This window comes from Gorilla gorilla, chromosome 15, assembly GCF_029281585.2.
Source record: "Gorilla gorilla gorilla isolate KB3781 chromosome 15, NHGRI_mGorGor1-v2.1_pri, whole genome shotgun sequence".
NCBI classification, from domain to species: domain Eukaryota; kingdom Metazoa; phylum Chordata; class Mammalia; order Primates; family Hominidae; genus Gorilla; species Gorilla gorilla.
In genome coordinates, this window is record NC_073239.2 from 80,175,497 (window position 1) to 80,188,495 (window position 12,999).

Here is a 12,999-nt window from a genome sequence, read left to right on the forward strand (position 1 = left end):
TGGGGGAAAAGACCTTCATTTTACATACTTAACAGGTCACTGACAACTTTTCACAATTTATTGAGAGAACCCTCTGAGCCATTAGCAGGTCATTTGACCTACTCTCTTTAAAACCTCTCTAAGCTCAGAAAGCAACACTAATAGCTCCAGGAATAGAAGGTGATCTGAGATTTTAGTCTGACCACTGTCTGCCAGGCAGATTTGCTGGCTAGAGGCACTTCCCAGCAGTTCCAATCTTGCCAGGAGCTTCAAGCTGCCCCTCCATACATTTTGAAGAACTTTATTCTGCCCCTGGTGCTGTATATCTGCACTGTGTATTCAGCATCTATTATGTATGCCAGGAACTGGCTGTGTACTCTGGGGTATACTGGGCATGGAGACTCTGCCCTCAAGGATCTTCCTGTCCAGTGGGGAATATCAGACAGATCTAAATACCTATTATAGGGTAGAAAATGACTAGTAATTCACAAATATTAAGATCACACCATGTGCCAGTTAATGTGCACTGAGTATTCAGTGGAGAGCAAGACAGGCTAGTCCTTGTCCTTAGAATGGGTTCAATAAGCATTTGCTGAAAGAGGAAAAATAACAGTCGTTTAGTACCCACCATAGATCAGACTATGTTCCAGGCATTTTCTCATTTAATTTCCTTCTCACAAGTACTTTCTTTGGTAGGTGATGTTATCCCCCATTTTTAATAGATAAGGAAAGAGGGGCTCAGAGATGGTAGGTGACTTTCTCAAGGTCATTACAGTGATGAATAGCAATGATAGGATTCAAATACAGAACTATCTGACTTGAAAGATCCTGCTCTTTGAACCTCACTATGTTTACCATTAGCATTTTATGACAATACCTTCCTTCTGTGCAGGTGTGACTGACTGATTTCCAAATTGAGAAGCCTCATAGGACACAGGTTGGCAAGCAATAAGGCATCCACTGCTAGTCCAAGATAAGGACTCACGAAGCCATGACCCGTATAACCCTCAATGTTTGATTGACATTTGATCTATCTCTGGCTGTCCCTTGACATCCTCTGGCATAAACTGTGTGATCTACTTATCTTCCTTCTGATAGAACGGGAGAATAAAAGGGCAGAGAAGAGGAAATGAAAAGTTAAGGGCACAAGCTCTGCCCCCTCTTTTTAGGATTCCTCCAGCAGTACTGGCCCCACACACAGACAGACTAGACAGTCACTACACAGCAAAGCTGAGCATCCAACATGGCTTCCAAACCCATAATGGCATCCTCCCTTCCCCCACCGTTTTGCCTTAACTCAAGGAAATTATTTTAAGTCCTTCTCTTTTACTCATTTTGAGGAAAAGAATAATTCAGGACTTCAAAGCTTAACAAAGCCATCAGAATGAAGGCTCAGTTAGTGAGCCAGGGCAGCTCCACCCTGTGTGCCTACCTTCTTGGCATCATCTTCCCCAGTGCACCCTGGGCAGCTCAGGACCACAGCTGTTCCTCCCCCAGTGCACCCTGGGTAGCTCTTGGCCATCCTCAGGAACTCAGCTCAGACACCTCCTCCTCCAGAAAGCCTTTTCTTTTTTTTTTTTAATTTCAACTTTTATTTTAGATTCAGGGAGTACATCTGTAGGTTTGTTCCATGGGTATCGTGAATGACGCTGAGGTTTGGGGTGTGATAGTACTGATCACCTGAGTATTATGCTTACTACATACCCAGGTAGTAAGCATAGTACCCAATAGTTAGTTTTTCAACCCATCCTTCCCTTTCTCCCTCCCGCCTCTAGTAGTCCCCACTGTCTATTGTTGCCATCTTTGTGTCCATGAGTACCCAATGTTCAGTTCCCACTTATGAGAACATGCAGTATTTGGTTTTCTGTTTCTGCATTAATTAGCTTATGATAATGGCCTCCAGCTGCATCCATGTTGCTACAAAGAACATGATTTTATTCTTTTTATGGCTACATAGTATTCCATGAGGTATATGCACAAGGCTTTCTTTATCCAATCCATCCTGGATGGACACCTGGATTGATTTCATGTATTTGCTATTGTGAATAGTGCTACAATGGACATACAAGTGCATATGTCTTTTTGGGAGAACAGTTTTTTGGTCTTTGGTTTTTTTGGATATATACCCAGCAATGGGATTGCTAGGTCAAATGGTAGTTTTAAGTTCTTTGAGAAATATCCAAACTGCTTTCCATGATGGCTGAACTAACTTACATTTCCACTAATAGTGTATAAGGTTTCCCTTTTCTCCACAGTCTGACCAGCATCAGTTGTTTTTTGACTTTTCAATAATAGCCATTCTGACTGGTGTGAGATGGTATTTTACTATAGTTTTGATTTGCATTTCTCTGGTGATTAGTGATGTGGAACATTTTTTCATAAACATGTTGGCCACTTGTATATCTTCTTTTGAGAAGTATCTGTTCATGTCTTTATTAAAAAGTTTTTTGGTTTTTGCTTCTTGAATTAAGTTCCTTATAGATTCTGAATATTATACCTCTGTCGGATGTGTGGTTTGTGAATATTTGCTCCCATTCTATAGGTTGTCTGATTACTCTGTTGATAGTTTGTTTTGTTTTGTTTTTGTTTTGCTGTGCAGAAGATCTGGAGTTTAATTAGGTTCCACTTGTCCATTTTTGTTTTGGTTGCAATTGCTTTTGAGGACCTAGTCATAATATCTTTCTCAAGGCCAATGTTCAAAATGGTGTTTCCTAGGTTTTATTCTAGAATTCTGATAGTTTGAGGTCTTATATTTAAATCTTTAATTCATCTTAACTTTTGTATATGGTGAAAGGTAAGGGTCCAGTTTCATTCTTCTGCATATGGCTAGCCAGCTATCCCAGCACCATTTATTGAGTAGAGTGTCTTTTCTCTATCTCTTATTTTTGTAAACTTTATCAAACATCAGATGGCTGTGGGTGTGCAGTTTTATTTCTGGGTTCCCTATTTTGTTCCACTGGTCTATGTGTCTGTTTTTGTACCAGTACCACACTGTTTTGTTTACTATAGCCATATAGTATAGTTTGAAGTAGGGTAATGTAATACCTTTGGCTTTGTTCTTTTTGCTTAGAATCGCTTTAGCTATTCAGGTTCTTTTTTGATTCCACATGAAATTTAGAATAGTATTTTCTAATTCTGTAAAAATGACATTGGTAGTATCAATGATAAAAAGTCAAACTTTGTAAAATATTTGAAGAGATTTATTCTGAGCCAAATGTAAAAACCATGACCCATGACACAGCCCCAGGAGGTCCTGAGAACATGTCCCCAAGATGGTTGGTTACAGCTTGATTTTATGCATTTTAGGGGGGGACAGAAGTTACAGAGACATAAATCAGTACATGTAAGGTGTACGTTGGTTAGGCCTGGAAAGGCCAAGGGCTTCCAAGTCATAGGTGGATTTAAACATTTCCTGATTGGCAATTGGTTGAAAGAGTTAAGCTCTGTCTGAAAAGTTGAAGTCAACAGAAATAAATGTTTCTAGTTAAGATAAGGGGAGTTGCAGAGACCAAGGTTCTGCAACCTATCTATATAATATATAGGTAGATAGTTATATAGATGAAGCCTCTGGGTAGCAGGCTTCAGAGAGAACAAATGGTAAGCATCTCTTATCAGACCCTAAAAGTGCCAGACTCTTAGTTAAATCTCTCCTGGATCAGGAAAAGGCATGGAAAGGAAAAGGAATTTTCTATGGATTGTAGACAAGAGACAGTTTTTCAAGGCCATTTCAAAATATCTCAAAGATATTTTAGGGGAAAATACTTTGGTTTCTTTCAAGGCTTGTTCTCTTTCATGTGATGCTATACTAGAGTCAGGTTGCAATTTGGTATCGTATTACTACAGAGTCTGTTTTGTCAGTCACAAGACCTCTGTTTTCATGTTAATGCTGGTCAGCTGTGCCTAAATTCCAAAGGGAGGAGAGTATGATGAGGCATGTCCCACCCAGCCCCCCTTCCCATCATAGCCTGAACTAGTTTTTCAGGTTTACTTTGGAATGCCCTTAACCAAGAGGAGGGTTCCATTCAGTCAGTTGGGGTGCTTAGAATTTTGTTTTTGGTTTACAGTAGTTTGATAGGAAGGCTGTTGAATCTGTATTGCTTTGGGCAGTATGGCCATTCTAACAGTGTTGATTCTTCCAATCCATGAGCATGGAATGTTTTTCCATTTGTTTGTATCATCTATAATTTCTTCCAGCAGTGTTTTATAGTTCTTCTTGTAGAGAGGTAGGTATTTTATTTTTGTGTGGCTATTGTAAATGGGATTGTGTTCTTGATTTGTCTCTCAGCCTGAATGTTATTGGTGTATAGAAATACTACTGATTTTTGTACATTGATTTTTGTATCCTGAACCTTTACTGAAGTCATTTATCAATTCTATGAGCCTTTTGGCAGAGTCTTTATGGTTTTCTAGGTATAGAATCATATTGTCAGCAAAGAAGGATAGTTTGACTTCCTCTTTTCATATTTTGCTCAGAAAGCCTTTTCTGATCCAGCTCCACAGTGTGTGTGTGCAGACATATGCACAGCCAGCAGTGCCCCTGCCGCAGGCCCCCACACCCCTCACACTTCCCCTGACACAGCTCATGCCACACTGCACAGTGCCCATGCTTTGCCAGGAAACCGCTTGTCTCCATGCTCCATGGCAGGAAGAATTGAATCTGGTCTTTCTGCTCCTACCATTGAGTTCAGTCCAGGAACCCGGTAGACTCTTGAAGAAGGAAAGAACAGAGGAAACAGAAAGCTTTGTCCAGACCCTCTGCCCACCACCTCACCTTCCTGTGCTCACTTCAGGCCTGGTGAAATTCCCAGGGATCAAAGCTGCCATAGGAGAAAAGGGTGAGGCCCGAGGAAAAACAGACTGGAGAGAATGACTGAGAAAGCAAGGACTATCTGAACAGGCACTCCAGGGCTCCCATAACATAGGTCAGAGCCATTGCTTAGGAATATTTGCAGTGCCCAGTGGGGCAGTGAGGTTGACTCGACTTCTAGGAATCACTCCACAGATGGCCCCGGGCCTGCATGTCATGAGACAATCTAAGGGGTCTCTGGAACAGCTGCCCCTGACCTGCATGTACTGGGCTCACCTGAGGTTCCATGCTGTGATAGCTGGATGTCTCCCTTCATGCCTAATCCATGACAAGTTAGTGAACTGGTCATTGAAGAAACTATTTAGGCAGATTCCAGAAACATCTGACTGGGCTCTCTTCTACCATTGTGCATGAAGAGGAAAAATTAAACAGGACAAGAGCTCTGGGCCACACAGCCTCACCTCCATTCCTATTGCTAGCCTGACTTGTGAAAGGAAGTGAAAACATTTAAATGCCCTTCTTCTGTCAGCATGGTAACCGGGGTGGATGGAGCTGGGTTTACCATTTTAAAATACACATTTAACAGCTCATCTGAGTGGCTGCAGCCATGTTATCAAGCTGAACACATGTTGATCTGAGTAGATTAGAAAAATAGTTCCCAGTGTCTGGGGACATAGCGCTTTTAAACAAGTGCTTTGCTTTTCAAAGAATGAGCCATTAAGAAGTTCCTTGTATACATGTAGCCCATGAACCTGAAAAGAAATAAAAGTAAAATCAATACCGAATCAGCAACTCTAAGCAGCAGGCTAGAGAATTTGGCTGTTAGAGATATGGTTATAAAAGATTGCTATTCAGTTTATCTTTCATTTCCTGCACAGCTAATGATAGGAGGAATCAAAAATCATCTTCACACTGAATTTGCACATTTTGACAAGAGAAAAAACTCACACTTTTCTTCATATTTTATTTCCTTTTTCCAAAAAGCGATTCAATTTTTTTTTGGAAATTTAAATTTGCTCTTTCCTTTCACGAAAAGAATTCTATTACTCCTGCATTCAATCTGTTCAATCTCAGTTTAGTTTCAAGTTGAGACTTTCATTTCCAGACATGTACAGAGTGGTTGCTGTCCCTGTTTTCCTTCTCATTTTCAGGGCACAATTCCTTGGCAAAGTAGTAAGCTACTGAGTTAAGTCAAACTCACTACTTTTCACCCTCTAAGCGCCCTTTATGTATGTGAGACTGAACCCATACAACGTCTTCTGCAACTAAAGTTCAAAATCATAATGAATCAATTGTGCAAAAGCACTGGAATATCTAATTTTAAAAAACTTTTCAAAATGAACACTAAGCCCTTCTCATTTCACTATTTGCCTTGCTTTATAGGCTATAAAAGTATGTATTAATAGGTGTGATAATATTCTTTGTTTTTAGGGTTTTATAAATATTTCAAAGACAAATACAAGCAGAGAGATTTCTAATAGACAAGCTACTTACACAATTCTGTGCCCTGAAAGGTGTCTCAAACTGAAGAAAAGAAGGCAATAATCTAATGAAAATGGGGCCCAGCATTCTTTTTCATCAGAAGCTTGGTGTTCTAGAGCCGAATAAGGATCAGTGGGTAGCCCACAGAGTGTCCTGGTGGCACCAATAATATTCATCTCTGTTGAGAAATTTGGACTTGGCTCAGACCATCTGCCATCACTGCAGCCCAAGGTTACCTTTCATTTGGAAATTATGCTGTCAACTTGGTTTAGAATGTACATGAGCGAGGCATATGCTTCTTCTTGCTGCCCAAGGAGATGCTGGCATGGAAACAATGTGAAGGCTCCTGATTGAAGCTTGTGTTTATGGACTCTCCTCTTCTTTTCTCTTCTCCCCTAGTTACTGTGACTGTGGGAGGCAAGCAACACTTGCTCGGACTGTATGACACCGCGGGACAGGTACATTTTTATTATCTTGATTCATTGGAGGGCGGTGGTGTAGGGGAGAAAAAGATCCGTTTGCTTAGGCAGATGGGACTCATAGCACAGATATTACCCATTCTGATCATTTGGGGCCAATTTATTGTCTGCCTAAATGACAACCAAAAGCACATTCTCAATATTTTAAAAATTACAAAAATCTAAATTGTTACATCATTCAAGGCATTGGTAGGTAAATAATGATTCTTTTGACTGATGACCATCAAAAACCAGAATAACAGATTTGTGACCACGAGTTTCAATTTCTTTCTGTGGAAACCTATTCCAGATTCAGGATTCATAGGTCAATTTCATAAATTTTAGTTCCACCCATTTTTTTTCAGGTTATTTCTTTGCCCACGCTTTATTTGAATTGCCTAATGAACTGTGAAAAGGCCCAAAAAGAGATTGGTGGGGGTGAGGGGAGGAGAGAGGGAGAAGATGGATTAAGAGTTGGAAGGAAGAAAAGCCAGGATCCTAGATGTTTTCCAAAAGTGAGAGTCAACCCTGAATAACTGGGGGTTGACTCTAAATTCCCTAAGATTCTTGAAATATTCTCACTTTGTCAGGACTGTTTCCTCAAGTTGGAGAAACTGGCCCACCAATAACATAAGACAACGGGCTAAAACCCTCAACAATTAATCAGCTGGCACATGCTCTTTTTGGGTGAAAATGGCGCTTAATCTCTCTTTCCCAGCATCCCACACATCGCTACGAAGTTTCTCATGTTCTAATGTTCTAATCCAGTTCATGGGTTGGTGGAGGGGAAGTGGTTAAGCAACTGATGGCCGTAGCCCAATTTCTTGGATAGAGCTTTTGTTACCATATGTCTTGGGTCATCTATTTAGGTCAAAATCAGCGGGTTGTTCAGTCTGTCCAAATTCATACATCTTAAATTCTTTGGAGTGAATATTTTACCCTGCTATTTCTCAGTGTGAGTTTCCTGGGAATTGTTATTTGTAGCAATGCATTCGTCTAGGCCTTTTTTTTTTTTTTCACAATTGTTTGGATATACATCGTTTTGCTCAACTTGAAAGTTCTTCACAAGAATATAAATAAATGGAATTCTCTTTGGGGATTTCTGTGAAAATTTGTAAGGACCACTGTATAAATGTGTGTGGAACATCAAAGGCTGGTGTTGGCCAGGCTAGGGTGTGGAACCTGGAAAATCTAGCACCAGACTCAAAGCTTCTAAGAGCATCCAGCGTCCCCTCATTGGCAGATGCCTGTTTTGGTAAGCTACCGCCAGGAACTGGGAGTGGTAGCAACCTCTCACGCCAATAGCAAGACATACGACTAAGAAAGGAGGCACCACATGTGCTCAAATGAAAAAAATGATTTGCCCCTCTGATCTAAGATACAAGAGCCTCAGGATAACTCATACCCCAAACAGAAAGCATTCCAGCAACAAGGGTACACCACTTTGGAGGCCAAAGTTGCCTGCTCTAATTCACTCACATAATCACTGGGGTGTCCCCATTCATCAGGAACTCATAGACCGAAAGAGAGAGGAGTTTATACCCTCTTCCCTCATAGTCAAATTTTACTAATATAATCCGGTTTGAAAAGTTAAATATGGCAATGATTATGTCATGACTCTGAAACCTCTCTCTGGTCCCTCTGGCTTCCGAAAAAGTCTCTCTGTCCCCTGCTGCCCAGTCAGTTGTCCCCTCTTCTGCAGCAATCCAACAAGTATTGCCTCCTGTGTGTTAACTGCCCCAAGAAAATCCTCCACAGGCTTCTGTTTAATTTTAAATCCGATAAAACTCTTTAAAAGCTCTTGTGGAGTTTAATTATTTTTCCCACTGTTCTGTCCTTTTAAGAAAAAATTTAAATAATACTGGTATAAGAGTTGAAGCTGTAAGACATTGTAAAAATATCTTTAAACTCCACATCAAAGCAAACAGAATGGCCCAAACCTCTGACACAAAAGCGATGAAGACTGATAAAATATAACAAATAGATTATAAGATATTTTTTCAACTAACTCTCACTTGAATGCTTTATATTCAGAGGTAGACAAGGCTCAAAAGGAACCATAAAGCCTGGGGAAAAGGAATCAGAACATATCTTAAGGTTCCTTCTAGGCCTAAAATTCTATGATGAGGACTTTTCACATATAATCTCAAGAAATCCTGATAGAACTGGAGTAATTAGGAAAAAGGATTTGAGGCTAGACCCATGGGAGACCTTTCAGCTCTAAAAGCTTACTAAATAATGGGAATGTGTTACACTACAGGATAACTTGTAATTCATTTTCTAGAACAGTGATTCTCAAACTGGAGTACGTGTCAGAATCACCTGTAGGGCTTGTCAAAACTCAGCTACTGTGACCCACTCCAAGAATTTCTGCTTCTACAGGTCTAGGGTGGGACCCAAGAATTTGCATTTCTTTTATTTTATTTTTTTTTATTTTTTTGAGACAGGGTTTCACTCCCATCACCCAGGCTGGAGCGCAGTGGCGCAATCTTGGATCACTGCAACCTCCACTTCCCAAGTTCAAGCAATTCTTCTGCCTCATCCTCCTAGGTAACTGGGATTACAGGCACCTGCCATCACACCCAGCTAATTTTTTGTGTTTTTTTTCTAGAGACGGGGGTTTCACCATGTTGCCCAGGCTAGTCTCAAACTCCCAACCTCAGGTGATCCACCCACCTCAGCCTCCCAAAGTGCTGGGATTACAGATGTGAGCCCAAGAGTTTGCATTTCTAACAGGTTTTCTGGCAATGCTGCTGCTGGTCCCTACACCATACTTTGAGAGCCACTCAAAGTGTGGTCCACCAACCAGTGGCATCAACATCACCAGGAAGCATGTTAGAACTGCAGAATCTCAAGGCCTATCCCCAGCCTACTGAATTTGCAAATCCATTTTAAGAAGATCTCCAAATCATTAGAATGCACACTAAATTTTGAGAAGCACTACTCTAAACGTTTCTGGTGGCTGAGGCATTGTTCTGAAAGTTAGGAGGATGCAATGGAAAATAACCATTACTGAAATGTATCCCCGTAGTTCTACAATTCAGCTATTAAGACTTTGTAACAAATTTAATTTGGAAACAGTGTCCCAAAATTTCCATTCCTAGTCCTAGGTAGAATAATCTGCCTCTTCTCGGTTGTATTCTAGTAAATGTGCTGGATAGCTAAAGAACATGTATAATTCAAAAATACTCATTTTGTCAATTACAATGGAAGAGAGATGACTTCAAAACCAATTGATTAATCCCTGAACCACAAAAAGAAAATGTCTCTGAATCCAGCTATAGAGTCCATCTTGCTTGAATAATTAGATTTTTGTGCATGAATAAACCAAGAAGCAATCCTCCACATCTTTGTCTTGAACTAACTGAAGCAAATGTGTTCTGAGAGGTAAAGTGATAGGAACTCATTGTTTCAACCCTCAATGTCAGCACTAAACAAAATCATTTGACCTGCTTTCCCTTGACTTTGAGGCACCTAGTCTGCCTCAGACCTGGCTACAGCCCCATGAGCCATGGCCTGAGATACTCCTGCCCCTCCACAATTCAGGCAAGCATGTGCTAAAGCTAGTTTATAATGGGCTAGGCGCGGTGGCTCATGCCTGTAATCCCAACACTTTGGGAGGCCAAGGCAGACAGATCACAAGGTCAGGAGTTCAAGACCAGCCTGGCCAACACGGTGAAACCCTGTCTCTACTAAAAATACAAAATTAGCCGAGCATGGTGGCGGGCACCTGTAATCCCAGCTACTTGGGAGGCTGAGGCAGGAGAATCCCTTGAACCCGGGAGGCGGAGGTAGCAGTAAGCTGAGATCGTACCATTGCACTCCAGCCTAGGCAACAAGAGCAAAACTCCATCTCAAAAAAGAAAGAGAGTTTATAATGAAGTCACTTGCATACACTGTCAACATGTGGTGGCTGCTGTTAAACATTAGCTCCCTTCCCCAAACCCTGAAACAAACTAACATTTGGACTTGGAGTGGAGCCCTTTGAAGATAGATTCTTCACAACTCTGTTTAATTCTCTGTTAGGTAGAATTCCAAACATTAGATTAGGCAATGAATTGAGGAATTTTTCTCAGGGTGAGTGCATGTTACTTCTTAGATCACACTAGGGAGGAAATAAGGCCAACCAGCCCTGTAAGCCAAATCTATTTAGGTTGTGCCAACTCATCCTGTACAAGACATATCCCTAGTAGTGTGTTACTGAATGTTAAAGGGATATCTAGAGCTCAGATCTTTGGCTCAGCTGTGAAAGAGTCCCAGAGCTGACTTTCCCATGATGTCCTTGCAGGCCAGTTTGTTTACAATGCTTCAGGAGAGACCAAGTGGACAGCAGGGTGTTGGTTGGGTTGGGGATGCCACAGCCAACCCTGGGCATTCACCAGCTGAGGGATGAACTTCAGACTGGGAGAGGGCTCTTTCCCAGGTTATGGCTTGCAGCCAGATGTCCTCCTACCTCACTGCAGGTCATTACAGTGGAACCAGCCATAGTACTAAGACAAGGTCTTTCCTCCTTCTCTTGATGTGGCCTCACCTAGAAGGATGATGTGGGCAAAGCCCTACTCAGATTGTGGCCTGTTGGGCAAGACTTTAGGATGGGCATATCTCAGACACAACACCTGTGAAAATGGCAGTTAGCAGCACTGCCAGGGAGGAATAACCGTCTCCTGGTGTCAGGAGCCAGGTGCAGCCTGGCCAGGCGCCTGGTTCTGTGGAAGGGTGAACCACTGCATGTGGGCAAGCACAGAATGGTGTCTGTCACTGAGAAAGCACAGCCCACAGCAGCTCAGCTGTCACCAGTGACTGTGGGAGTAGAGAAGCAAGGAAGGCCATCAGCCGAGCCCCTCACTCACCCAGGGCTGCATGTTGCACATCTCCCCCAGGCCCTGATTTCTGAAGTCCCGCTTTCCCCCAAGGGCTGAGGAAGCACGCAACCAAGCAAGGAAGCAAGCACAGCTAGGGTTTATGAATGGCAACCCAGGCTCCACTTGGAAGGACACACATAAGCCTTCCCCTTTGCTATTGGCTGATCCAATGGGGCCATCTGGAGCACAGGATCTGGCAGCAACCCTCTATGGAAAGTTTGCCTAAAACCTCAGAACAAATGTTTTCCCTCAGTGAACAACTCCAAATTTCTTGCTCACGTGTATCTTCATGTGGGATTTTCAGGAGTAGGCAATTTGGGAGATTAGGGAGAAGTTTGCCCACATGACAGCTGCTTAGTAAAAGCAACCTTAGGACACAATCTTACTTCTCCCCAAATTATGAAAAAGAGAGCTGTAGGAACACTGAGAGTTGCAGTTGGAGTTTGCAAACATTTGGGTCTTATTACTACTCAGTTCAGAAAAAGTTAATTTCTGAATCAGCCCTGGCATCCAATAAGGGTAGGGAAATGCTTCCAGGACCAGCAGCTGTTGTTGATATGGGCTGGAGGACGGACTCTTTTACTGGATCATTAAAGTACTTACCATGTTCAAGACAATGTTCTAAGTGGCCTGCAAATATTAACGTATTTTATTCTCATAACAACTCATAAGGCCAGCACTATTAGCCTCATTTTATGGATAAGGAAAGGGAGGCATGGAGAACTTACCCAGGATCACACCATAGTCACAAACCCAGAGAATTTCTACCCACCACTCATGCTCTTAAGCACCATGCTATGCACGCACACTATACATGGTGCCCACGTTTTTCAAATTAAGCCTGATTTATGGGTGAATATGAAAATGAGACTTGTACCAAAAAATCTGAGATAAATGTCATTAAACTCAAGACTTGGAAGCAGAATTCTATTTCCAAATTAATGTGGGTATGGCGGGGTGGGAGGAGCTCAGCACAACTCTCTTTGCTGCTCAAAGTGTGGCCCCTGGACCCAGTAGCACTAGCATCACCTGGACACTTGCTAGAAATGCACATTCTTGGGCTCCATTCCAGTCCTGCTACTGAATAAGAATTTGCACTTTAGCCTGGGCAACATAGCGAGACCCTATCTCTACAACATTTTTTTAATTACCCAGGCGTGGTGTGCATACCTGTAGTCCCAGCTACTTGGGAGGCTGGAGAAAGGATCACTTGAGCCCAGGAGTTCAAGACTCCAGTGAACTATGGTCAGTGCACTACAGTGTGAGCAGAAAGCGAGACCCAATCTCAAAACAAACAAACAAACAAAAACAAAATTACATTTTTAACAAGGTCCACAGGTGATGCAAATATATGTAGTGTCTAAGAAGTGCTATCTAGAAAATAATTTCACTTACCTGCGTCATGATGCAG

General features: G+C 41.9%; 1 protein-coding gene across 4 annotated transcripts in view; it reads left to right on the top strand.

Annotated features, from left to right (window-relative positions):
- Nucleotides 1-12,999, top strand: part of RHOJ (ras homolog family member J) — an 89,016-nt gene that overhangs the window by 58,260 nt on the left and 17,757 nt on the right. For all 4 annotated transcript variants that reach the window (XR_010130768.1, XM_004055275.5, XM_063697884.1 and 1 more), the window contains exon 2: nt 6,668-6,726. Coding sequence is in view for 3 of the 4 variants with exons in the window: in XM_004055275.5 (XP_004055323.1) it covers nt 6,668-6,726 (59 nt within the window). In the remaining variant the exon portion in view is untranslated. The remainder of the gene's footprint in view (nt 1-6,667; nt 6,727-12,999) is intronic.